The sequence below is a fragment of the Amblyraja radiata genome, chromosome 14 (assembly GCF_010909765.2).
Source record: "Amblyraja radiata isolate CabotCenter1 chromosome 14, sAmbRad1.1.pri, whole genome shotgun sequence".
Classification (NCBI taxonomy): Eukaryota; Metazoa; Chordata; class Chondrichthyes; order Rajiformes; family Rajidae; genus Amblyraja; species Amblyraja radiata.
The window spans coordinates 57,584,822-57,610,710 of record NC_045969.1 but is presented as its reverse complement, the minus strand read 5'-3'; the positions used below and the strand labels follow the sequence as shown (position 1 = coordinate 57,610,710).

At 47.0% G+C, this 25,889-nt stretch overlaps 1 protein-coding gene across 1 annotated transcript; it reads right to left on the bottom strand.

Moving 5' to 3' along the window:
- Window positions 1-6,120: 6,120 nt before the first annotated feature.
- On the bottom strand, window positions 6,121-19,107 carry LOC116980838 (3 beta-hydroxysteroid dehydrogenase/Delta 5-->4-isomerase-like). The gene is made up of 3 exons (XM_033033447.1): window positions 18,885-19,107; window positions 13,332-13,499; window positions 6,121-7,080 (listed from the first exon to the last, which is right to left on the bottom strand). The coding sequence occupies exons 1-3, from the start codon at window positions 19,036-19,038 to the stop codon at window positions 6,272-6,274; spliced, it is 1,131 nt and encodes a 376-aa protein (XP_032889338.1). The 5' UTR covers window positions 19,039-19,107; the 3' UTR covers window positions 6,121-6,271.
- Between the last annotated feature and the right edge of the window lie 6,782 nt (window positions 19,108-25,889).

The following is a 25,889-nucleotide window of genomic DNA, read 5'->3' as shown; positions in this document are numbered from 1 at the left end:
GCATTGTGACATCACACGATGGAACGTTCACCAGGGGCTGGGGCTGGGGCTGGGGCTGCTTCTATGGGTGAGAAGCCAGTTTATTTTTGAAATATTGGGGGGGGGGGGGGGGGGAGAAGGATTTGATTAAAAACGTGCACTTAAACACGACGAAATGTAATGAGGAGCGGATACTTAGAAAGAAAAGTGAAATCTCTACCGAAATGGAAAAGATGTCGGCGATTCTGCTTTCCCCCTTATCCTTAAACTTTGACCCCTTGTTCTGGTCTTCCCCAACATCCGGAACAATCTTTCTGCATCTAGCCCGTCCAACCCCTTAAGAATTTTATACGTTTCTATAAGATACCCCCTTAATCTTCTAAAATCTAGCGAGTACAAGGCGAGTCTATCCAGTCTTTCTTCATATGAAAATCCTGACATCCCAGGAATCAGTCTGGTGAACCTTCTCTGTACTCCCTCTCTATGGCAACGATGTCTTTGAGCATTGGGCATTGTGACATCACACGATGGAACGTTCACCATTGGCTGGGGCTCCTGCATAGGCATATGTAAATGAATCCATTCCGATTGGACATATGTGAACATTGGGCATTGTGACATCACACGATGGAACGTTCAGCAGGGGCTGGGGCTGGTGCTGATTCTATGGGTGAGAAGCCAGTTTAGTTTTGAAATATTGGGGGGGGGGGGGAAGGATTTGATTAAAAACGTGTACTTAAACACGACGAAATGTAATGAGGAGCGGATACTTAGAAAGAAAAGTGAAATCTCTACCGAAATGGAAAAGATGTCGGCGATTCTGCGTCTGGTTTCGGAGTTGCAGGGAATCAAAGGAAGAAATGCGGCCGGAAGCCGTACATGTAAATGGATCCATTCCGATTGGACGTCTGCGAGCGTCGGGCATTGCGATTGGACATCTGCGAGCATCGGGCATTGTGACATCGCACGGCGGGAACGAATCGAAAGGCAGAAAGGGATCCGGACGCCAGCCGGACGGATGGGGCGAGAGTTTTATATATTAACTAGACCAAGTGCAGACCCGTTGGGTCTGTTTCCCCAGCGGCGTTTTGCGGGGGGGGGGAGGGGGGGCTGCGGCATCAAACTCACATTAACCACCCCCCAAACACACAGGTGGGGGGAGGGGGGATGTGAAGAGGGGAGGGAGGGGAGAGGAGGTGGAGGAAACGGGACAGATTTGGGAGGGAAAGGAGAGCGGGGTAGGGGGTGAGAGAGGGGGATGGGGAGAGAGATGTGGGGGAGGGGGAGGATGGGGAGGTAGGGAGGAGGAGGAGGGAGAGGGGGGTGAGAGAGGGGAAAGAGTGGGGAGGGAGAGTGGAGGGGGAAGGGGGAGAGGTGGAAGAGTGGGGAGGGAGGAGGAGAGGGGTAGGGGGAGTGATGGAAGAGGGACAGAGGGGTAGGAGGAAGGGGGCGGGTGGAGAGAGGGAAGGGGGTGGGGTAGAGAGGGAAGGGGGTGGGGGAGAGAGGGATGGGTGGGAGAGGGAGAGGGGTGAGAGAGGGAAACATAGAACCATTGAAATTAAGTGCAGGAGTAGGCCATTCGGCCCTTCGAGCCTGCACCACCATTCAATATGATCGTGGCTGATCATCCAACTCAGTATCCTGTACCTGCCTTCTCTCCATACCCCCTGATCCCTTTAGCCACAAGGGCCACATCTAACTCCCTCTTAAATACAGCCAATGAACAGGCCTCAACTACCTTCTGTGCCAGTGAATTCCAGAGATTCACCACTCTCTGTGTGAAAAATGTTTTTCTCATCTCGGTCCTAAAAGATTTACCCCTTATCCTTAAACTGTGACCCCTTGTTCTGGACTTCCCCAACATCTGGAACAATCTTCCTGCATCTAGCCTGTCCAACCCCTTAAGAATTTTGTACATTTCTATAAGATACCCCCTCAATCTTCTAAATTCTAGCATGTACAAGCCGAGTCTATCCAGTCTTTCGTCATATGAAAGTCCTGACATCCCAGGAATCAGTCTGGTGAACCTTCTCTGTACTCCCTCTATGGCAACAATGTATTTGAACATTGGGCATTGTGACATCACACAATGGAACGTTCACCAAGTGCTTGTGCTCCTGCAAAGGCATATGTAAATGAATCCATTCCGATTGGACATCTGTGAGCATCGGGCATTGTGACATCACACGATGGAACGTTCACCAGGGGCTGGGGCTGGTGCTGATTCTATGGGTGAGAAGCCAGTTTAGTTTTGAAATATTGGGGGGGGGTGGGGGGAAGGATTTGATTAAAAACGTGTACTTAAACACGACGAAATGTAATGAGGAGCGGATACTTAGAAAGAAAAGTGAAATCTCTACCGAAATGGAAAAGATGTCGGCGATTCTGCGTCTGGTTTCGGAGTTGCAGGGAATCAAAGGAAGAAATGCGGCCGGAAGCCGTACATGTAAATGGATCCATTCCGATTGGACGTCTGCGAGCGTCGGGCATTGCGATTGGACGTCTGCGAGCATCGGGCATTGTGACATCGCACGGCGGGAACGAATCGAAAGGCAGAAAGGGATCCGGACGGCAGCCAGACGGATGGGACGAGAGTTTTATATATTGATAGATAGATAGATAGATAGATAGATAGATAGATAGATAGATAGATAGATAGATAGATAGATAGATAGATAGATAGATAGATAGATAGATAGATAGATAGATAGATAGATAGATAGATAGATATAGATATATAATTTTTTTTTTAAATATATATATATATTCTTTTCTTATATATTTAAAATTGCTCTTGTGAATCGCACCGTGGGATTGACTTTTAAATTTAGTTGTACCATGTGCAATTCATAATTGATACGGTACATAAATGTGAATTATGGTTACAGGGAATGTAAATCTCTATGATTGTAGGGGTGGTGATCTTTAAGTCTGCACAGATTGCAAGGTCTATCCTCCAGGGCTTCCCATTCTTCTCGTGGCAAGTGGCAGCTACATTTCCTCTATTAATCCCACGACAAAATAGCTTGATTGATTTAAATCTCTGCAATTTATCCACAGCGAGTACATAAATTGATACACAAGGAGTGAATCCCCAACACATCACTATAACCAAGTCAGAGACACATGGAACCGTAGATGCTACAATCTTTGAGTACAAGGCTAAATGCTGGAGTAATTCAGCAGGTCAGACAGAGTCTCTGGAGAACATGGATAGGTGAGGTTTTGGGTTGGAATCCTTCTTCAGACTGTAACCAAACTAGAAACATACAAGCCCAGCCAAACTGCTGAGATAAAGCAAAACTAATATTTTGATATAAAATAGCTGATTATTAATGTGCTACATTTGATATTTGTTCGAAGACTTTGCTAATTAAATATCAATGTGATGTCTGCTTTTGTTATAATCCAGTGGTTAGCTCAATATTGTAAAATTGTGTATTTTTAACCCTTATGTATAAGATTTTTTTTATTACTATTCATTCCTGGGTTGTGGGCATTGCTGGCACGCACAGCATTTAGTTTAGCGATATAACGTGGAAACAGGCCCTTCAGCCCACCGAGTGCATGCCGACCATTGATCACCTATTCACACTCGTTTTCTGTTATCACATTGTCTCATCCACTGCCTACACACTAGGGGCAATTTACTGAGCGATAAACCTACAAACCCTCACGGAGTTGGAGTGGTGGTGGACTAAGGCAAGGGACTAAGTGGTGGTGGACTAAGGCAAGGTCAGCCTGGCCAGGCGATGTGTCCGTGTCCTCCTCCACGGCTCCGCCGCTCCATGCCACTGCAAGTCGCGCCTGATCTAATCAAGCCCCAGGCTGCTGTAGGGCCTCCCGTGGCCTACTGTACTGAGGCCTCGATCCTGACACCTCACACATCACGTGTGGAGCGGCGGAGCCGTGGAGGAGGACACGGACACATCGCCTGGCCAGGCTGACCCCTGCAACTCCGACCTGGTGCCATCGCCAGGACAACGGGCCTTTACGGCCAAGTTGAGACCACATTTTTAGCAACTTTGTACTTGAAGGTACAAAATGACACTGGAAACATGGCGACTCTTATGTACTGCCTGAGTGTAATCTACTGCCTTACACTCTTGTATGTACGTAAGTTTTATTGTGCTTATGTATAGTAAGATTGTGTATAAACTGCACACACAAAAAAAAATATTCACTCCACTGAAATCCATGCGACAATAAAATAACATTGAAACGTTGACAATAAAATCCTCCTCTGGAACCAGCACTCTAAGATCTGCCACATTCTACCAACAGCAAGTATTTCACACAGAGAGTGGTGAGTGCCTGGATGTTGGGGAAGAGTTAAATCACAGACCGTGAGCAGTGATTCCTTGCTTTGCCATGACATATCTGATATGTAATTTTAACGAGGATGCTAGTGGGGGGTGGGAGGTGACCGTGTATTAGTACAGGGGAAGCAGCTGTCCCAGGGCTGGGGGAGATTACATATGGGGCAGCAGCCATGTCGAAGCAGCCAGCCGGGGAGATTGATGAAAGAATGAGCTGTGCTGGTTTGCACGTGCCCGAGGGGTTTACATTTGCCTGGAGGACTCTCTGTAGTTGGGACGTCACCCTCAGACCAGGTCATGACTGGTGCCAAGGAAAATCTGCAGATCACACTGTGGACAAAGTCTTCCGCTCTCCCAGGGGGGGCAGCAGGCGTTGTTGAGTATAAATATTTCCACTGTCATAAATCTCGCACTGGTTGAGTGATCTGTCCGTGTGGTCTCTGCCTTCAAAAACAAATAGTCACGGTTAAAGGTTACTCAGTGATGTACAGTTACACAGGGCCGGTGGTGGAGATAGATACCACAGTGGCGTTTCAAGAGGCTTTTACACAGGCAGATAAGGAAGGAGGGACGTGGATCACATACAGGCAGAGAAAAGTTTACCTTGGCATCATGCTTGACACAGACATTGTGGGCTGAAGGGCCTGTTCCTGTGCTGTATAGTTCTATATAAACACTCCTAGGATATGTGCAAATGATTGGATAGACTAGCAAAGAATGTTTCCACGATGATTAGATCTGCAAGTGGTTCTACGAAGGGTTTGGAGGGCTGTGGACCAAACGCAGGCAAATGGGACAAGCCTAGTATGCCAACTTGGTCAGCATGGACGTCTGTCCGAAGGGCTTGCCTCCATGTTGTACCGCTCTATGACCGCTGAATAGGACTTAACTTGGATCAAATCATACTCAAGATTCTATACCCTATATTAACGTTTCCAATTCGACATCAATTGTCAACAAATTGAAACTGGGTTTAGGTTAGGTTAGGGTATTTATTATCACCTGCAGATATTATCCATAGAAATATCTATAATCACTACCTGTCAGGGTGACCATTCTAAAGTACTGTGGACTTGTAACCCAGTAGACTCGATGGGCCGAATGGCCTAATTCTGCTCCAATGTCTTTGTCCGATGGTAACTTCTCATGTAGATAGGGTGGTAAAGAAAGCTTTTGGTGTGCTGGCCTTTATAAATCAGAGCATTGAGTATAGAAGTTGGGATGTAATGTTAAAATTGTACAAGGCATTGGTGAGGCCAATTCTGGAGTATGGTGTACAATTTTGGTCGCCTAATTATAGGAAGGATGTCAACAAAATAGAGAGAGTACAGAGGAGATTTACTAGAATGTTGCCTGGGTTTCAGCAATTAAGTTACAGAGAAAGGTTGAACAAGTTAGGGCTTTATTCTTTGGAGTGCAGAAGGTTAAGGGGGGACTTCATAGAGGTCTTTAAAATGATGAGAGGGATAGACAGAGTTGACGTGGATAAGCTTTTCCCACTGAGAGTAGGGAAGATTCAAACAAGGGGACATGACTTGAGAATTAAGGGACAGAAGTTTAGGGGTAACATGAGGGGGAACTTCTTTACTCAGAAAGTGGTGGCTGTGTGGAATGAGCTTCCAGGGAAGGTGGTGGAGGCAGGTTCGTTTTTATCATTTAAAAATAAATTGGATAGTTATATGGACGGGAAAGGAATGGAGGGTTATGGTCTAAGCGCAGGTATATGGGACTAGGGGAGAATACGTGTTCGGCACGGACTAGAAGGGTCGAGATGGCCTGTTTCCGTGCTGTAATTATTATATGGTTATATTATATGGTTATATGAATGGCAAGTGATGAGGGAGTACTCCGCCTTTAAATTCCAACCACATTATACAAGTGACAACAAATTGTTTGTGAAGACTTTAACCAGATAAACCACTCAGACGTCAAACTTCTACCCACTAACGTTCAGGCTTCAGGCAGGGTAGGTGTTACTTCCTGTTTAAAAACTCTCTTCGCTCTTGTGCAACGGAGGCCAACCAGGCCATGGTCTTTCCTTTTGCCACTTCCCAGCTGTAGAGTGGGGCATAGTCAAAGTCATTCCGCCCTTTGTCGCTGGTAAAGATGAACGTGGTGTTCAGCATTGTGATGAGCTGTGGGCTTGTTTTGGGCACATACTTGACAAAAGGCCTGAGCAGAAACTCCAGCATCTTCATTAAGTAGGCGACAAAGTAGAAGAGCGGCAGAGGCATGAGGAGATGTGGTTGAAGCGAGAACCCCAGAAAGCTCATCAACTCTTGGTTAAAATCTGAGTAGCTCATGTGTGGAGTGTCATCTGTAATGTAATAAAACTTCCCACCAACTATCTCCTTCTTGCCCTCTTCTTTCATAGCTCTGGCCAATGTAACATGGGCCCAAGCCGCGTTGCCTACATAGACCGGATTCACAAGAGCCTGCTTCTTGGATGTTCTCTGCAGGACGTTCCCGTTGGTGATTCCGTCATCCAAATGTGCCAGGAGGAAGCGACTATTCTCACCGTAGATGTACATGGGCCGTAAGGCAGACGTCACCATCGGCTCACCATTAGGTAGGCTGGACCCATTTGCCTTTAGTATTAATTGCTCTGCCACATATTTGGTTCTGCTGTACAGAAACTTCAGTTTGCTGGTGTACACCGTGTCTTCGTCCCCATTGCAGATGGGATCACCTCTTGTGTTGGGCCCCACCACCTCCACACTGCTGGTGTAGATCAAGCGCTTAACATTCTGCCCAATGCAGGTCTCCAGCAAGAACTGACTTCCTGCCAAAATAAATCCAACAACATCACACAGAGTAGATTAGAAACACAAACGGCTCTTAAACAATGAACAAGAAATAACCTCAATAGGTAAAGGGCGGCACGGTGGAGTAGCGGGTAGAGCTACTGCCTCACAGCCCCCAGATACCCGGGTTCAATTCTGACTGCAGGTGCTTATCTGTGCGGAGTTTGTACGTTCTCCCCATGACCGTGTGGGGTTTCTCCGAGATCTTCGGTTTCCTCCCACACTCCAAAGATGTGCAGGTTTCTAGGCTAATTAATTGGCTTGTTATAAATGTAAAATTGTCCCGAGTGTGTGTAGGATAGCGTAAATGTGCGGGGATCGCTGGTCGGGCGGACTTGGTGGGCCAAAGGGCCTGTTTCCATGCTGTATCTCTAAAAGAATACTTATTAATAAATGTTGAGAGTCACACAGCACAAAAACAGGCCCTTCACCCCAACATGCCCATGCTGACCATGCCCCATCTCCACTAGTCCTATCTGCTTGCGTTTGGCCCATATTCCTCCCAATCTTTCCTGCCATGTATCTGTCCAAATGTCATTTATATGTTATTGTATTATCAGTCTCACCTACCACCTCTGGCAGCTCGTTCCATATATCCACCTCCCTCTCCCCCTGAACTTATGCCCACTGGTTCTTGATTCCCCAACCCCGGGTAAGAGACTCTATGCATTCACACTATCTATTCCCCTCTTATACACCTCTATAACATCACCCCTCAGCCCCCTGCACTCCAACAAATAAGGTCCTATCTTGCCCAACCTCTCCCTTTTGCTCATGACTTCAAGTCCTGGCAACATCCTCATGGATCTTCTCTGTACTATTTCAGCATAACAACATATTTCCTATAACAAGATGACCAAAATTGAACACGATACTCCAAGTGCGGCCCTACCAATATCTTGTACAATTATAACATAATATCCTAACTTCTAAACTCAATAACCCGACAATACTTTGACTAGGGCTTTGGGGAATGTTGTCAAGCAGAGGGATCGAGGAGTGCAAGTACACAGTTCCTTCAAAGTAGCGTCACAGGTAGCAGTGGTTAACATAGCAACATAGAAAATAGGTGCAGGAGGAGGCCATTCGGCCCTTCGAGCCTGTACCGCCATTCAATATGATCATGGCTGATCATCCAACTCAGTATCCTGTACCTGCCTTCTCTCCATACCCCCTGATCCCTTTAGCCACAAGGGCCACATCTAATTCCCTCTTAAATATAGCCAATGAACTGGCCTCAACTACCTTCTGTGGCAAAGAATTCCACACATTCACCACTGCGTGAAAAATGTTTTTCTCATCCCGGTCCTTAAATACTTCCCCCGTATCCTTAAACTGTGACCCCTTGTTCTGGACTTCCCCAACATCGGGAACAATCTTCCTGCATCTAGCCTGTCCAACCCCTTAAGAATTTTGTAAGTTTCTATAAGATCCCCCCTCAATCTTCTAAATTCTAGCGAGTACAAGCCGAGTCTATCCAGTCTTTCTTCATATGAAAGTCCTGACATCCCAGGAATCAGTCTGGTGAACCTTCTCTGTACTCCCTCTATGGCAATAATGTCTTTCCTCAGATTAGGAGACCAAAACTGTACGCAATACTCCAGGTGTGGTCTCACCAAGACCCTGTACAACTGCAGTTAAAAGGCACATAGGTCTTCATCAGTCTGAGTATTGAGTATATAAGTTGGGAGATCATGTTACAGGTGTATAAGACATTGGTGAGGCCACATTTTGGAACTGTCTGGTTAGGAACTGAGTATACCATGCAATATGAGTTTTAAGCATTGTTGAACCAGAGGTTGTTATTGGATAGGTGATGTTTCAGGTCAGGACCCTTCTCCAGTCTGAAAAAGGGTCCTAACGCAATGAAATCTATCCATACTCTCCAGGGATGCTGCCTGACCCGCTGAGTTATTCCAGCACTTTGTGTCTTTCCTTGGTAAATCAGCATCTGTAGTTCCTTGTTTCTACGGATATTGCTATTAATTGAATACAAAAGGGAACTGCAGAGGCTGGAATCTGGAACACAAGAACTGAACACTGGGAGAACTCAGCGGGTTGAGCTGAGTTCACCCAGCCTAGGCAAACGTCCCAATGGGTGGTTAATAAAAAAGTCCACGCGGGAACCTAGTTCACAAGGCACACTCAGTTTCTAACCAGACATTCTTAACATGAGAGGCAACCATTCCAATAGATCTCAGAGCCAAACAGATATGACGTAGGCCATCAAGCTAGTTGAGTAGATGGTCTGTATTTCACCATGGGGGTAAAAGCATTAGTGACCAAAACATTTGCAATATACCAGAATGCTGCCTGGATTATGGGCATCAGCTGCAGGGAGAGGTTGGACAAACTCGGTCACAGTGGCGGTCACGGTGGGGCAGCGGTAGAGTTGCTGCCTTACAGCGAATGCAGCGCCGGAGACCCGGGTTCGATCCTGACTATGGGTGCCGTCTGTACGGAGTTTGTACGTTCTCCCCGTGACCAGCGTGGGTTTTCTCCGAGATCTTCGGTTTCCTCCCACACTCCAAACACATACAGGTTTGTAGGTTAATTGGCTTGGTAAATGTAAAAAAATTGTCCCTCGTGGGTGTAGGATAGTGTTAATGTGCGGGGATCGCTGGTGTATCTTTAAACTAAACTAAACTTGGATTGTTTTCCCTGGAACGTCAGAGGTTGAGGGTTGAGGGGAGACCTGATAGAAGTATATAAAATGAGGAGAGGCATAGATAGGATAGACAGTCAGAACCTTTTTCCCAGGGTGGAAATGTCAAATACTGGCGGCCATAGCTTGAAGGTGAGAGGAGCAAAGTTTAATTGGACTTCATCAGTCTGAGTATTGAGTATATAAGTTGGGAGATCATGTTACAGGTGTATAAGACATTGGTGAGGCCACATTTTGGAACTGACTGGTTAGGAACTGAGTATACCATGCAATATCAGATTTAAGCATTGTTGAACCAGAGGTTGTTATTGGATAGGTGATGTTTCAGGTCAGGACCCTTCTCCAGTCTGAAAAAGGGTCCTAACGCAATGAAATCTATACATACTCTCCAGGGATGCTGCCTGACCCGCTGAGTTACTCCGGCACTTGGTAAATCAGCATCTGTAGTTCCTTGTTTCTACGTATATTGCAATTAATTGAATACAAAAGGGAACTGCAGAGGCTGGAATCTGGAACACAAAAACTGAACACTGGGAGAACTCAGCGGGTTGAGCTGAGTTCACCCAGCCTAGGCAAACATCCCAATTGGGTGGTTAATAAAAAAGTCCACGCCGCAAGGCATGTTAGGTCTATGGGGAACCTCGTTCACAAGGCACACTCAGTTTCTAACCAGACATTCCTAACATGAGAGGCAACCATTCCAATAGATCTCAGAGCCAAACAGATATGACGTAGGAGTGTGGTGAGTGCCTGGAACATGCCTCCAGGGTTGGTGGATGAGGCAGAAACGATATCCAACACCATTGAGTAGATGGTCTGTATTTCACCCTGGGGGTAAAAGCATTAGTGACCGAAACATGTGCAATATATCAGAATGCCGCCTGTATTATCGGCATCAGCTGCAGGGAGATGCTGGACAGACTCGGTCACGGTGGCACAGCGGTAGAATTGCTGCCTTATAGTGAATGCAGTGCCGGAGACTCGGGTTCGATCCTGACTATGGGTGCTGTCTGTACGGAGTTTGTACATTCGCCCTGTGACCTGCGTGGGTTTTCTCCGGGATCTTCGGTTTCCTCCCACATTCCAAAGACGTACAGGTTTGTCGGTAATTTGGCTTGGTAAATGTAAAAAATTGTCCCAAGTGGGTGTAGGATAGTGTTAATGTGCAGGGATCGCTGGTCGGCGCGGACCCAGTGGGCCGAAGGGCCTGTTTCCGCGCTAGTTCTCCAAACTAAACTAAACTAAACTTTGATTGTTTTCTCTGGAACGTCAGAGGTTGAGGGTTGAGGGGAGACCTGATAGAAGTATATAAAATGAGGAGAGGCATAGATAGGATAGACAGTCAGAACCTTTTTTCCAGGGTGGAAATGTCAAAGACTAGAGGCCATAGCTTGAAGGTGAGATGAGCAAAGTTTAAAGGAGATGTATGGGGCAAGTTTGTTACTTGGGAGCGTGGTGAGTGCCTGGAACATGCCTCCAGGGTTGGTGGTTGAGGCAGAAACGATATCCAATACCATAGAAGACTTTTGGATAGGCATATGATATGCAGGGAATGGGGGGATATGGATTATACGCAGGTAGATCAACTATGGTATTGCCACCATGTTTGGCACAGACATCGTGGGCTGAAGGGTGCGTTCTTGTGCTGTTATACTCAAGAGCGGAACTCGCTATCAAAACATGGAGGGGACTGGGGGACACAATTTTTGGTGGCCACGCGCGCACACACACACACACACACACACACACACACACACACACACACACACACACACACACACACACACACACACACACACACACAGACACAGACACAGACACAGACACAGACACACACACACACACACACACACACACACACACACACACACACACACACACACACACACACACACAGACACACACACACACACACACACACACACACACACACACACACACACACACACACACACACACACACGCGAGGCTTCGGAGGTTCAATCCAGCACTAAATGCAGCTCAACTCTGCCTGTCTCACCGGGTTAACTACAGCCCTGTCTGGACTGACGGGACACCAGCGCTGCTTCTCCCTGCTGGCCGTATTTCCCGCAAGTCCAGGAAGGGCTGTAGGCTCACCTGGCGGGACAGGCAGAGTTGAGCTGGGTTTAGCGCTGCTTCTCTGCACTGGCTGTGGGCCCGGGGGCACCGCGCCCGTCAAACTCCCGACCAAAGATCCTATAGCGGAGGATCTTTGCTGCCGACCTCTCTGGCCACCCGTGGGGGGCGGGTACTCGAGACAGCGCCGGAGTCCCGGCCGGGATCGATCCTGGCTGCGGATGAGGTGCAGGTCTGTGCCACGTCTCCCTCCTCCATTCATCGAGCTCTATCCTCAGTCCCACCCACCCCCCCCCACTCCTCCCTCTTCCAATCATCGCGCTGAATGATCATGTCCCGCCCCCATTGCCTCATGACCGATGTCTCTCGTCAAATTGGCGCCCTCGATCATCAGTCCCACCCCCACTGCCTTGCGGAAAGCGGTGATTTCACCGGGTTATAAAATCCGGATCACAAAAACTTGGGGGGGATGTACCCCACCTCTCAAAACATGGGGGGGATGTGTCCCCTCTGGCCCTCCCCCCCCCCCCCCCCCCCCCCCCCCCCCCCGGGTTTTCTGCCCCTGGTTACACTCTATGTTCTATTAATGGGTGAAATCCTAAACACAAGGTTTTATACCTTGCAGTGAAATGGTGAGCTTGGACAGCTTTAAGAGCTTGCAATTGCTTTGTTCTAGGGTTTGCAAGCACAGAATGATGGGTACATGTTAGTGTTGCAATCCATCCAAATTTGCAGAATAGGAAGCAAAAAAGTGAACTGCAAATTTGTCAAATCGGTGTGGGCACAAAGAAATAAGACACAAAGTGCTGGGTTAACTCAGCAAGTCCGGCAGCATCTCTGGAGAAAAGCAATAGGTGACGTTTTGGGTCGAGACCCTTCTTCAGACTGAGAGTCAGGGGAGGGGGAAGTGGGAGACAGAACAAATTAATGAAAGATATGCAGATATCAAAGCCAACAACGATGATCAGGGAAAGGTGGAGCCCACAATGGCCCATTGCTAGCGGTGAGGAAGATAATAATGAGTAGTACAAAGAGTGAAACTCAGCAGGATGACAGTGAAACTAGTACAATGACTAGGATGGGGGAGCCTTCCATGACTTGCTGTCCTTCACTTCACGTTACACTAGACGACAGATGGCACAATGGGCTAAGTGTTCGGCTGGCAACCGGAAGGTAGCCGGTTCGAATCCCGCTTGGAGTGCATACTGTCGTTGTGTCCTTGGGCAAGACACTTCACCCACCTTTGCCTGTGTGTGAATGTGTGTGAGTGATTGGTGGTGGTCGGAGGGGCCGTAGGCGCAGATTGGCAGCCACGCTTCCGTCAGTCTGCCCCAGGGCAGCTGTGGCTACAGAAGTAGCTTACCACCACCGAGTGTGACTGAGGAGTGAATGAATAATGCGATGTAAAGCGCCTTGAGTATTAGAAAGGCGCTATATAAATCCCATCCATTATTATTATTATTATACCTTCAACATTGACAGCTTCTATTTCTTCATTGCTGAAGTGACCCCAGACATCAATCAAGGAAGCGGTGTGAATCACGCAGTCAACTCCCTGGCAGGCTTTCCACACGACCTCTTTATCTCTCAGATCTCCTTGGATCACCTTCAGCTTAATTCTGCCTCCAACCAAAGCTGCAAAACAAATGTTATGAAGGAAACAAAATCATTAGATTTATTACATCCATGTTCACGCATGCACTTGAGAACTTGATCCACCTGATCTTGCTTTGTATATTTTGCTTTGTAGACACTTGCAAATACTTTTGCAGGTTCTCAGTGGTGAACCTTTGCTTCTCATGCATAGCTCCACTTGATAGGACAAAATGTCATCTGTCGGTTCATTCAGCATGGGATGGTGTGTGGTGCTGAGCTAAATGGGCAGAGAGAACTAAAGTTTCATCTTAAAACACAATATGAAACAGTATGAAGAAGGGGCCCGACTCAAAACATCACCTACTCATGTTCTCCAGAGATGCTGCCTGACCCACTGAGTTAGTCAGTGGTACTTTCTTGTCATCTGTCCCTAGGTATAGTGAAATTCATTCAGTGAAAATCTATAACTACAGCACTTTGTGCCTTTTTTACTAACCAGTTGGTTGTGTCGTAAATACATACAGCACGGAAACATGGCCACCAACCTAACTTGCTCATGCTGCCAAGATGCCCTATCTACGCTAGTCCCATCTGCCCACATTTGGCCCATATCTCTGTTAACGTTTCCTCTGCATGTATCAATCTGTCCAATGCTATCTCACAGCATGACAGTCCCACCTTAAACCCCTTCCTGACCAACAACCAGTTTGCCAGACCCCAGGCTGCCTCCAACTGATGATCCCCTTCATTTGCCAATCGCCACCCAATTGACAATTTCAATCGGAGAAAGGCACAGAGTGCTGGAGTAACTCAGCGGATCAGGCAGCATCTCTGGAGAACACGAGTAGATGATGTTTCAGCTCAGGACCCTCCTTCAGACTGATTGTAGTAGAGAGAGTGGGGAAAAAACTGGAAGCAAAGAAATACATCTGAGCAAATCGGGGGCGGTCACAGATGACCTCAGGCAAGGAGGTTGCCTGATAGGCCGATTGTTGGCTAGAGACACTTCGTTGGGAAATGTGGAAATGGTTCATGGACCTTTAGCGGCGAATTTCAATCCTCAGTCTTGCCCATCCCCATCCCCAGCTGTGGTCCACATTCACCGTCACCATCCCCAGCTGTGGTCCACATTCACCGTCACCATCCCCAGCTGTGGTCCACATTCACCATCACCATCCCCAGCTGTGGTCCACATTCACCATCACCATCCCCACCATCACCATCCCCAGCTGTGGTCCACATTCACCGTCACCATCCCCACCATCACCATCCCCAGCTGTGGTCCACATTCACCGTCACCATCCCCAGCTGTGGTCCCCCAGTCACTAGTCGCCACTCCTAATATCGGGCAGGCAATAGCAGAACATTGCCCCAGCAGCCCTCCCTCCCTTGCTGTCCCCAATGTTTGCACTCCCATTACACCATAAGACATAGCAGAATAATACCATTTGGACCATCGAGTCTGCTCCGCCATTCATTCATGGCTGATATGTTTTCCCTCTCAACCCCATTCCCCTGCCTTCTCCCTATAACCGTTGACACCCTAACTAATCAAGAACCTGTCAACCTCCACTTTAAAAATACCCAATGCCTTACCCACCACCGCCATTTCGGGCAATGAATTCCACAGATTCACCACCCTCTAGCTAAAGACATTCATCCTGTAAGTCATAGGAGCAGAAGTAGGCCAGTCAGCCTATCAAGTCTATTCCGAAATTCAATCATGGCTGATCTGCCTTTCCTTCTCAACCCCATCCTTCTCATCTCCATTCTAAACGTAAGTCCTTTTGTTCTGAGGCTGGGTCCTCTGGTCCTAGACTCTTCCACTAGTGGAAACATCTTCTCCACATCCACTGTATCCAGGCCCTTTATTATCCAGCTCCCCAGTGTTGCCCTTGTTGCATCTGTACTGATCGCAGGTCCTACCCACCCCTGCCGGCCAGATATCTACAGTTGATGGGTGATTTTCCATCGGCGTTCCTGGTGGTAACATCCTAAACGCGAGGTTGGCAGTCGCTCCGGCTGGCGGCTGCATTTTAAGCAGGTCTCTTGTCAGGTAGCGGGTCCCTTTGGCTCCAGTCATGCAGCAGAACGCTGATTGCCATCTCTGCCCAGAACTGTTTGAGGGACAAATCACACAGGCTGTGTTCCCTTCACGCACAATGCACTGGCAGAGCTTGCCAAAGGAAGTCCTTGCTCCTTGTGAGGTCTGTATCATATCGTACAAGGCCATTGCACACTCTGCAAGCTGGATGACATTCTCAGCACACATACCATAAACAACCTTCTGACACTCTGGGTTCAAGGACAAGGATTAATAACTGAATACTCCAGTAAAATATAGGCTTTGCTTGGTCCACACAAAGGATAATCTGAACTACAGCTATTTAGTTTCTCTGGAGCAAAGTTTACCATCTAATGGAACAGACAGAATCTGTGGATGTGTGCCATAAACATCCAGCCAGTGCTGCAGGCAGGGAAATCTCTTCAAATCCAGCACTGAACTCACAATAGATTGTGCTATTTACAGTTATATGTTTGTTTTAATTTATCTTAGTATGTTTTATGTGGGGGGTTCGGGGGAGGGGGAATCAGGGGAAACATTTTCCAGTCACTTACCTCGATGGAGATGCGATTTTTCTCCGTGTTGCGTCTCCGTCCCCCCCTCTGCAGCCTACAACGTGGAGTGATGCAGCCTTTCCTGGAGATGGGCCTGGAGCTTCCAGCTGCGGGTGTGGCGCGGACTAAAGCCCCTGTCCCACTTAGGAAACCTGAACGGAAACCTCTGGAGACTTTGCGCCCCACCCAAGGTTTCCGTGCGGTTCCCGGAGGTTGCAGGTGGTTGCCGGAGGTTGCAGGTAGTGGAACCGCACGGAAACCTTGGGTGGGGCGCAAAGTCTCCAAATGTTTCCATTCAGGTTTCCTAAGTTGGACAGGGGCTTTACCATCGCGGAGCCTGGGATATTTTGCCGAGGATCGCTAGTGTTGGAGCTCCGACCACTTGAACGGCGGGTCTGTCGGCAACGGCCCCGTTCAAAGGTCCCGACCACGGGTGAACAAAGGAGGAAGATGACTGAACTTTATTGCCTTCTATCACAGTGAAGAATGTGGATTCCACTGCGGTAGATGTTTATGTTAAACTCTATTTTATGTGCTGTGTGTATTTTTGCTTTTTACTTAGTGTGGCTGTATGGTAATTCAAATTTCACTGTACCTTAATTAGTACACGTGACAATTAAATTGAATCTTGAATCTAGATTCATAGAGTGGTACAGTGTGGGAACAGGCCCTTCTGCCCAACTTGCCCACACCGGCCAACATGTCCCAGCTATACTAGTCCCACCTGCCTGCGCTTAGTCCATATTCCTCCAAACCTGTCCCATCCATGTACCTGTCTAACTGTTTCTTAAATGTTGGGATAGTCCCAGCCTCAACTACCTGCTCTGGCAGCTTGTTCCATACACCTACCAACCTTTGTGTGAAATAGTTGCCCCTCAAATTCCTATTAAATCTTTTCCCCTTCACCTTAAACCTATGTCCTTCATTCACCTACTCTGGGCAAGAGGCTCTGTGCATCTACCCAATCTATTCCTCTTATTTCAGTACGTTCCTTGAATCATTTCAGATATTTGTTTGCTGCAAGAGTCCCATGCATTTCTTCTTTCCCACTGTCCGGTGCAGCAGGTAGTGCAGCTGCCTCACAGCGCCAGAGACCCGGGTTTGATCCTGATCTTGGGTGCTGTCTGTGTGTTGAGTTTTCCGTTCTCCCTGTGACCGTGTGGGTTTCCTCCGAATGCTCCAGTTTCTTCCCACATCCCAAAGACATGCAGGTGTGTAGGTTAATTGCCTTTAGTGGGTAGGGAGTGGATGAGAAGGCGGGATAACATGCAACGTGTGTGAATGGGTGATCAATGGTAAGCATGGACTGGGTGGGCTGAAGGGCCTGTTTCCATGCTGTATCTATCAATCAATATGTCAAACATAGACACAAAATGCTGGTGTAACAGTGGGACAGGCAGCATCTCTGGAGAGAAGGAATGGGTGATGTTTCAGGTCGAGACCCTTCTTCGGATGTGACAATGTGAAGTCCTACTCCATCAGATTAATAATAAGTGCATGAGCATTACTGCACAGCGATCTTGGTGAGACCATTACATTGTTAGAGTGACAAACACCTTTAGGGGTGACAGTGAGTGAGACTGGACTGCCAATGTAAACTTGCCATGGATTACCAGGGTAAATTGGGTAAGCCCAGAGCCCACCTGATTCTGCAGGCAGTTAGATGGAGGAGGGGAGGAAAAAATATACGACTCAACGTGCTGGAGTAGCTGGAGTGACTTACACACAACATAATGATATGAACAATGAATTCTCCCAATTTTACATAACTACATAACCCTCCTTCTCTCCCTTCTTCCCCCATATACCCCATCTTAATTCCTCCCCCCGTCCTCCACCCTCCTCTGCCCCACCTGGACTCGCACCTATCTCTCCCCTTCCCCTCCCCTTCCGACTACATTCCTTCCTCAAACTGCACAATTGGCAACTGTTCAACCTTTATTTCACACGCCTGTCTTGTCATCTTTGGCCTTGGTCCAACTATCTGCCTATCAAACCACCTCACCTGTATCAACCTATTATCTGCAAACCACCTCACCTGTATCAACCTATTATCTGCCAGGCTTTGTCCTGCCATTCTCTCTTGCTGGTTTCTCCCCCCCCCCCCCCCCTGGACACACACACACAAAATCAGTCTGAAGTAGGGTCCCAACCCAAAATGTCACTTTTCCATGTTTTCCAGAGATCCAGCCTGACCCACTGAGTTACTCCAACAATTTGTGTCTGTTTTTTAACGAAATGTTTCCGTTGCAGATCAGTATAAATCATTCAACTCTCGGTATCAAGGCCACAACTAAATAACCATTAACGCTAGAGATACTTAAAACAATGCAAAACTTCAGAACAATGGAATCTTTCTTACTGTAGTTAGCATATAAATATAATAACATTTCATGGAGGAAGAGTTTTCAAATATTCCATGCTTGCCCGACAACAATCCAGTTCGAATAATATTGGAGATTCCAAATTCACAAATGTTGAACATTGTATTCTCCAATGTTAGGTAACCTCCAATGCCCCCTCCCCCACCCCTTTCTCTTCCACACCCCTCTTCTTCCTCCTCCCCTCCTATCCCCATCTGGACTTGCCCTTCTCTCTCCCCTTCCACCTACATTCCTTCTCTGCTTTCACAATTCACAACTCTTCAACCCATTTTGTCACACATCTTCTGTGTTTTGTCCATCTCCGGCCTTTGTTCAATTATCGGCCTATTAACCCCCACCCCCACCCCACCCCTTGAGGAGATTATGCAGTGGAGCATTCACAATGTGGAACCAAGTAATCGCGCTGTAAAGGAGCACATACCTTGTAAACTCGCCACATGTTCTGCGTGTATCACTCTGTCGAACAATCTGACCTCAGAGACATCGCAAGCTTTCTCAATCAGAAGTCCAATGATAACCTTTCCAAGAAATCCACTTCCTCCTGTCACAAGGTAGATGTCTCCAGAAACAGACATTGTGTTGATTTAGTGTTCACAGTCAACGTTGTTCACTAGCCGTCAGGCGGAGGTTGCTTTGGCTATGTAGCTTGGATACTGTTCATTACTGTTTATATACCAAAGGACTCCTCCTTTATGCAAATAAATGATGGCAATGCTTCTAGTTGTGATTAACTGTTCAATGACTGCCACGTCCATGGCCCTGTCTATTCATCTGGAGGCTATCAACAAGGACAAATGACATCATTCTTTCGCTAAATATCCACTAAATTCATGGCCACAGAAGATAGTGTATGAGCAGAGTGGAAATAAATCATCTTTGATCCTTGAAGACTGCCTCAGAAGAGATTTTTTTTTGAAAAGACACAAAATGCTGGAATAACTCAGCAGGTCAGGCAGCTTCACTGTAGAACATGGATAGGCGACTTTTCGTGTCAGGTCCATTCTTCAGACTGATTGTAGTAGCTGGGGGAAATATGAAAGAGAGGTGGGGGTGAGAACAAAAGCTGGAGGAACAGCACCTCGTATTCCATTTGGGTAGCATACAACCAAAGATATAAACACCGAATTCTCCAATTTTAGGTAAACAACACCCCCCTTTTCTCCCCCCCCGCCCCCCCCTCCCCCCTCCTTTTTTCTTCTTCTCTTCCCTGTGCCTCACCTGGATGCGCACCCATTTGTCCTGTTCCCCTTCCACCTCCATTCCAAAAAGGCAAGGATTACTGGTCTTAATGACTACAGGCTTGTTGCACTGACCTCTGTAGTCATGAAGAACCTTTAAAGGCTTGTGCTGGCCAAGCTGAAAAATATCACAAACCCCCTACTGGACCCAATGCAGTTTGCATATTGGGCCAATAGATCTGTGGATGACGCAGTCAACCTGGGCCTGCACTTCATCCTACAGCACCTAGACCGCCATGTTCTCCAGGGATGCTGCCTGACCTGCTGAGTTAACTCCAGCACTCTGTGTCCTTTTTAGTACAATTTCTGCCTCACAGTAACCCCAGGTTTGATCCTGACATCCTATGCAATCTGTGCAGAATTAATACATATTCCCTGGGACTGCTTGAGTCACTTCTCAAAGATGCAGTGCTTTTTGCTTTGTAAACAAAAAGAGGCAGGCGGCAACCATCGATAAATAACAGTGGCCGCAAAATAAAATAATGACATTTATCTTATTGGTGGAATGCTGTATTGGTGCGTAATGTCACAAAAAAGGCACTGCAAAGATAGTTTAGTTTAGAGGCACAGCGTGGAAATAGGCCCTTCGGCCCACCACGTCCGCGCTGACCATCGATCAGCCGTTCACACTAGTTCTATTCCTAACACTTGGGGCTATTTACAAAAGCCAATCATCCGACAACCTGCATGTGTTTGGAGTGTGTGAGGGTACCAGAGCAGCTGGAGGAAGCCCACATGGTCACAGGGAGAACGTACAAACTCTGTCCAGGCAGCATCCGTAATCAGGATCAAACCCAGGTCTCTGGCGCGTTGAGGCAGCAGCTCGACCAGCTGCTCCACTGTAACACAGGTTAATTGACCTCAATAAAAACTGTGCAGGGAGTGGGTCTGAGTGAGATAACTTGGAACTAGTGTGAATGGGAGACCGATGGTCGGCATGGACTCAGTGGGTCGAAGGGCCTGGTTCCATGCTGTCTCTTTCGATCAATCAAAAACTATATTGAAAAAATAATCCAGCACAGATTCAAAGAGCTGCATGTCCTTCCATGCCAAACTGATTTATAAAATAACATGGTTTATCTATGATGTATTAATCGTTAAAGGGCTGGTTTCAACAACTAACCTGCTGAACTCACAAGAGTAATGTAACTCATGGCCATGGCCTTGGCTGTTTCAAGGCTCTCTCTCTGCCCGACTGTGGTCACGAGAAGCCTGCTGTGGTTTGAAAAAGGCAGGGCTGAGGAAAGAGCCCAGTAAACTCACAATGTTGAACTATCTTGCTGGGTCCAGGAAGGACACCTTAAAAAGCCCAAAGTAGCAACCTCCCTTCCCCATCCCCAACCAATTTCCTTAATGCCCCTGTCCCACTTAGGAAACCTGAACGGAAACCTCTGGAGACTTTGTGCCTCACCCAAGGTTTCCGTGCGGTTCCCAGAGGTTTTCGTCAGTCTCCCTACCTGCTTCAACTACCTGCAACCTCCAGCAACTACCTGCAACCCCCAGGAACCGCACGGAAATCTTGGGTGGGGCGCAAAGTCACCAGAGGTTTCCGTTCAAGTTTCCTAAGTGGGACGGGGGCATTAGTGAAATCCCCCCCAAAAAATCACAGAGTGCTGGAGTAACAGCGGGTCAAGACAGCATCTCTGGAGAGCATGGTGAGGTGACGTTTCGGGTCAGGACCCTTCTTCAGTTACACTAAGTTACTCCAGCACTTTGTATCTTTTTTTGTAAGACGGATCCTGACCCAAACGTCACGTACCCATGTTCTCCAAAGATGCTGCCTGACCTGCTGAGTTACTCCTGCATTCGGTGTGTTTTTTTATAAAGCAGTTATCTCTCTCTCTCTCTCTGAGAGTGGAGGACATACCCAGACTTGCTGCTGATTTTGCTCTGTGTTCTGTAACTCCCACATTCTTTTGTGTAGGAAGTGACTGCGGATGCTGGTTTATACCGAAGATAGACACAAAATGCTGGAGAATAGTAAGATTAAACGAGAACTTACCAGTTTGAAGTTTGATCGTTATTTTATGAGGAGTAACGTTGAGGGAATACGTGAAGAACCCCGCCAGGACGCATGCGTGTCATTCTTCAAAGCAGCGGTGTGAAATCACAGATAACTGTAATGACTAAACATAGTAAGATTAGAGAAGAGGTACCAGTTGAATATATGATCAAGGGTGGGAGCGGAGGGCACGTATTCCCTCAACGTTACTCCTCATAAAATAACGATCAAACTTCAAACTGGTAAGTTCTCGTTTAATCTTACTATTTTACTTCGGAGTCACGTGAGTGACTACGTGAAGATTTTAAAGCTCTGTGATTTCATGCCGTGGAAACGAGTCCATGCATCACATCTGCCTTGATTATGGGGAGAATAGAGTTAACATCATTAGACATCAATACGATATTGAAACCCAACGATAAATATATTAACACCAATTAATGCCCATATTTATGGGGTAAATTATATTACAGGACTTAAATTTGTTTCTGCAAATGTTCCAGGTTCAATGACTGGTTTGTTATAAAGTCGTTGGAAAGTTTCCTCCGTTGACCATCCTGCTGTCTTGAGGATTTGGTCCATAGGAACGTCCAACTTCATAGCTGCCGATGTAGCTGCAGCCCTGGTGGAGTGAGATTTAAAAATGCTAGTGTCTACTCCAGCCTTTATTAGGACCTGTTTTAGCCATCTAGAGATGGTCTGGACTGTCACTGTTTTGAGTGGCTGTTTGTAGCTGATTAAAGTGACATTTCTTTCCCTCTGATGATCTTAGTATATTCCATATATAATAGTAAGTGTGTTACAATACAGAGACGACCATCTGTCGGGTAGGCCCTGAATTCTGTTTTTAGGCCTGCTGACCCCTGTCTGTTCTGTTTGACTATTTCATTGATGTGAAAAGTTAAATTTCCAGATGAAATAATCATGTTGTCCAGCCTTAGTTTCTGTAGTGACTGGACCCTTTGTGCCGTGACCAAGGCCATCAGCATGACTGTTTTCATAGTCAGTTTCTGTAGGGACAGAGCTGTAGCTGGAGACCAGTTTCTTAACATGGTCAGTACAATGCTCACATCCCATATTTGGGAGTACCTGGTTCTTGGGAGATTAACATTAAAATGCCCCTCATGAGTTTGGTTACCAGGGTGTCAAAGGTCAAAGGGCAAAAACTTTATTTGCCATTTGTGCTTACACACATAGGAACTCTTGTGCGGTTGTTCAGAGAGTCAAGTCAAGTCAAATTAAAAAGACACACAGAAAGACACATAATCTATAAAAACATATACTTCTCTAGAAATAAAAAAAGAAAGTGCCTAAAACCCTATATAAAGGGGAAAGTGAGAGCATTGTAACTTGCACAAACCCTATATAAAAGTGTCGATTGCATTGTAAATTGCACAGGCCCAGGAGACAATATAATATGATATAATATGATATGCTATGAGGTAGGTCAGGACATCAGTTCATTTTGTTTTGGCCAAGAGTCTCACTGTGGCAGGGAAGAAGCTCTTGAAAAAGCGTGTTCTGTTTGTGGCGATGCTGTCTGCTCGTCTGTGCCTGAGGTTGTATGTGCAGTTTTTGTGTTTGAGCAGGGAGTGAGCTGGATGTAGTGTGTCTCTGATAATTCTCTCTGCTCTTTTTTGACAGCGCTGTGTGTAGATTGTGTCCATGGAGGGGAGTTCCGTTCTGATAATCCTCTCTGCAGTCTTTATGACTCTTTGCAGAGCCTTCCTCTCTGTCTGTGTGGTGTTTCCATACCACACCGTGATGCCTGTGGTGAGGATGCTCTCTATCAGTCCTTTGTAGACCTGGGTGAGAGGGCGACAGTGCAGACCAGCTTTTCTGAGCAGCCTGATGAAGTACAGTCTCTGCTGGGCGTTTTTCACTGTGGCTGCAGTGTTCAAAGTCCAGTTCAGATCTGATGTTACTTGTAATCCCAGGTATCTGTAACTGTCAGCCCTCTCCACCACAGTCCCCTTGATGATGAGGGGCTGCAGGGGGGGTGGATTTTTTCTGAAGTCCATTATTATTTCTCTTGTCTTGTCTGTGTTGAGGCTTAGGTCGTTCACCTCACCATAGGCAAGAATGTCGTTCACCAGACTCCTGTAGCCCGACTCGTCCCCCCCCTTGATGAGGCCCAGGATGGTGGTATCATCCGCATACTTAATAATGATGGTGTTTTCCTGGGTGGAGACACAGTCGTGTGTGTACAGGGTGAAAAGTTTGGGACTGAGACAGCAGCCTTGTGGTGATCCTGTGCTGACGGTGAGCTCTGCAGACACCCTCCTTCCCATCCTCACCACCTGTGGTCTTTCTGTCAGGAAATCCAAGATCCAGTTGCAGGTGGGAGTCGGGACGCCGAGGTTTGTCAGCTTCTCAGTCAGCCTGCCCGGGCGAATGGTGTTAAAAGCCGAGCTATAATCCAGGAACAGCGTTCTGACGTATGTTCCTCTGCTGTCCAGGTGTTGCAGGATGTGGTGTAAAGCAATGGCCACTGCGTCGTCCACTGAGCGGTTGGGGCGGTAGGCGAACTGGAGGGGGTCGATCGTGCCCGGGACCATGTGATTGATGTGTGTGAGAACCAGTTTTTCTAGACACTTCATGGCAACTGGCATGAGTGCCACTGGCCTGAAGTCATTCAGGGTGGATGGGTTTGGTTTTTTTGGAACTGGTACAATGGTGGAAAATTGAAAAATACGGGGTACCACTGCTTGGTTTAAAGACAGATTGAAGATGTCTACATACACTCCAGTGAGTTGTTCTGCACAGGCCTTCAGAACTTTAGGAGGGACGCCATCTGGCCCCACAGCCTTGTGGGGGTTCACCTGCCTCAGAGCTTTCAGGACCTGTGTGGGTGTCACCTGAAAAACAGTGTCCGTGGGGTTGCAGGGGGCTTTTGAGGGGGTGTCTGTGTTCTGTCTGTCAAACCTGGTGTAGAAGGTATTAAGGCTGTCTGGGAGGGTGACATCCTGGGGGTCTGTGGTTGGTACTGTTTTCTTGTAGTTTGTGACAGCTTGGATTCTCTGCCACATACTGTGTGTGTTGTTACTTAGGTAAAAGCTTTCAAGGGTGTGTCCCAACAGAATGCCGCTCTGTTCCTTGCCACAGGTATGTTGACAGAGCATTTCTGGCGCAGTTGATGGCACTATGACTGAGCCTCTCATCGTAATGGAGGCTTGCCGGGAATTCCAGAACAGACGGGATGTTCATAGATCTGTGGGTGATGTTTATTGTTGTGACAGTACTTCCCATTTCTTGAAGACACCAAGTACTGTTTTTTGGTGGACTGTCTGTGGGCCGCTGAAATAATATCCACTGTTCGGTCTGTCAGTCCCAGGTGTAGTAGAGGTGCTTTCAACTCTATGAATTAATAGGTTTATATAATTATGACACGGGTAACTACCCCTTGTTGCGGGAAGAACCAGTAAATTAGGTCTATGATGGATGGTGATGCATGGTTCTAAAACCATGTCGTGTATCACCGGGACCCATGGTTGAGTAGGCCAATCGGGTACTATCAAAATACCAGATGCGGAGTCTACTGTATATTCCTAAATACCCGACTGATGAGGCAGAAGGAGGGAATGCATAAATAAATAATCCCCCAATGCAGCGAAAATGCACCTGTAGCCACTGCCCCAGGTTCTGGTTCCCATGAACATAATTCGATAACTGGTGAGAGCATGGATGCGAATAGGTCGATATCTGGTGTTCCATACCGTGCTGTAATTTCAGCAATACATTTTTTATCCAACATCCATTCAGTGTTTTCATAGAATTAGCGTGACCTGTTGTCTGCCACTAAATTCAGTTTACCTGGTAAGTAGGTAGCTGATATCCAAATATCTCTCTGGATACACTATTGCCAAATTGTGTTGGCCAGATTGTCACATGATGTCGATATGTTTCTACCCATATGGTTGATATATGCTACCACGGTGGTGTTGTCAATATGTAGTCTAACATGCTGGTGATATAACCCAGAACATTCTGTCAGAATGACCCCCATAATTTTTGAGTGCACGAATGTTTGCCCTCTGTAAATTTTGATAATGTAAAGGTCCGATTTGTGTGGCTGGAAACACAGCCACTATAATGCCAATTATTCTTGCTACCGGTCTGATGGATGGTTTTGTTTTGCTGCAAGCCTCCATTAAGGCTGTAACCTTTTCTTTCGGCAAAGTCACTG

Coding starts and splice junctions, on each gene's coding strand:
- LOC116980838 (XM_033033447.1), bottom strand. CDS start 19,038: ATGTCTGTTTCTGGAGACATCTACCTTGTGACAGGAGGAAGTGGATTT. Junction 13,500..18,884: donor ACATGTGGCGAGTTTACAAG/GTATGTGCTCCT, acceptor TTTGTTTTGCAG/CTTTGGTTGGAGGCAGAATT. Junction 7,081..13,331: donor AGAAGCTGTCAATGTTGAAG/GTATAATAATAA, acceptor TTATTTTGGCAG/GAAGTCAGTTCTTGCTGGAG.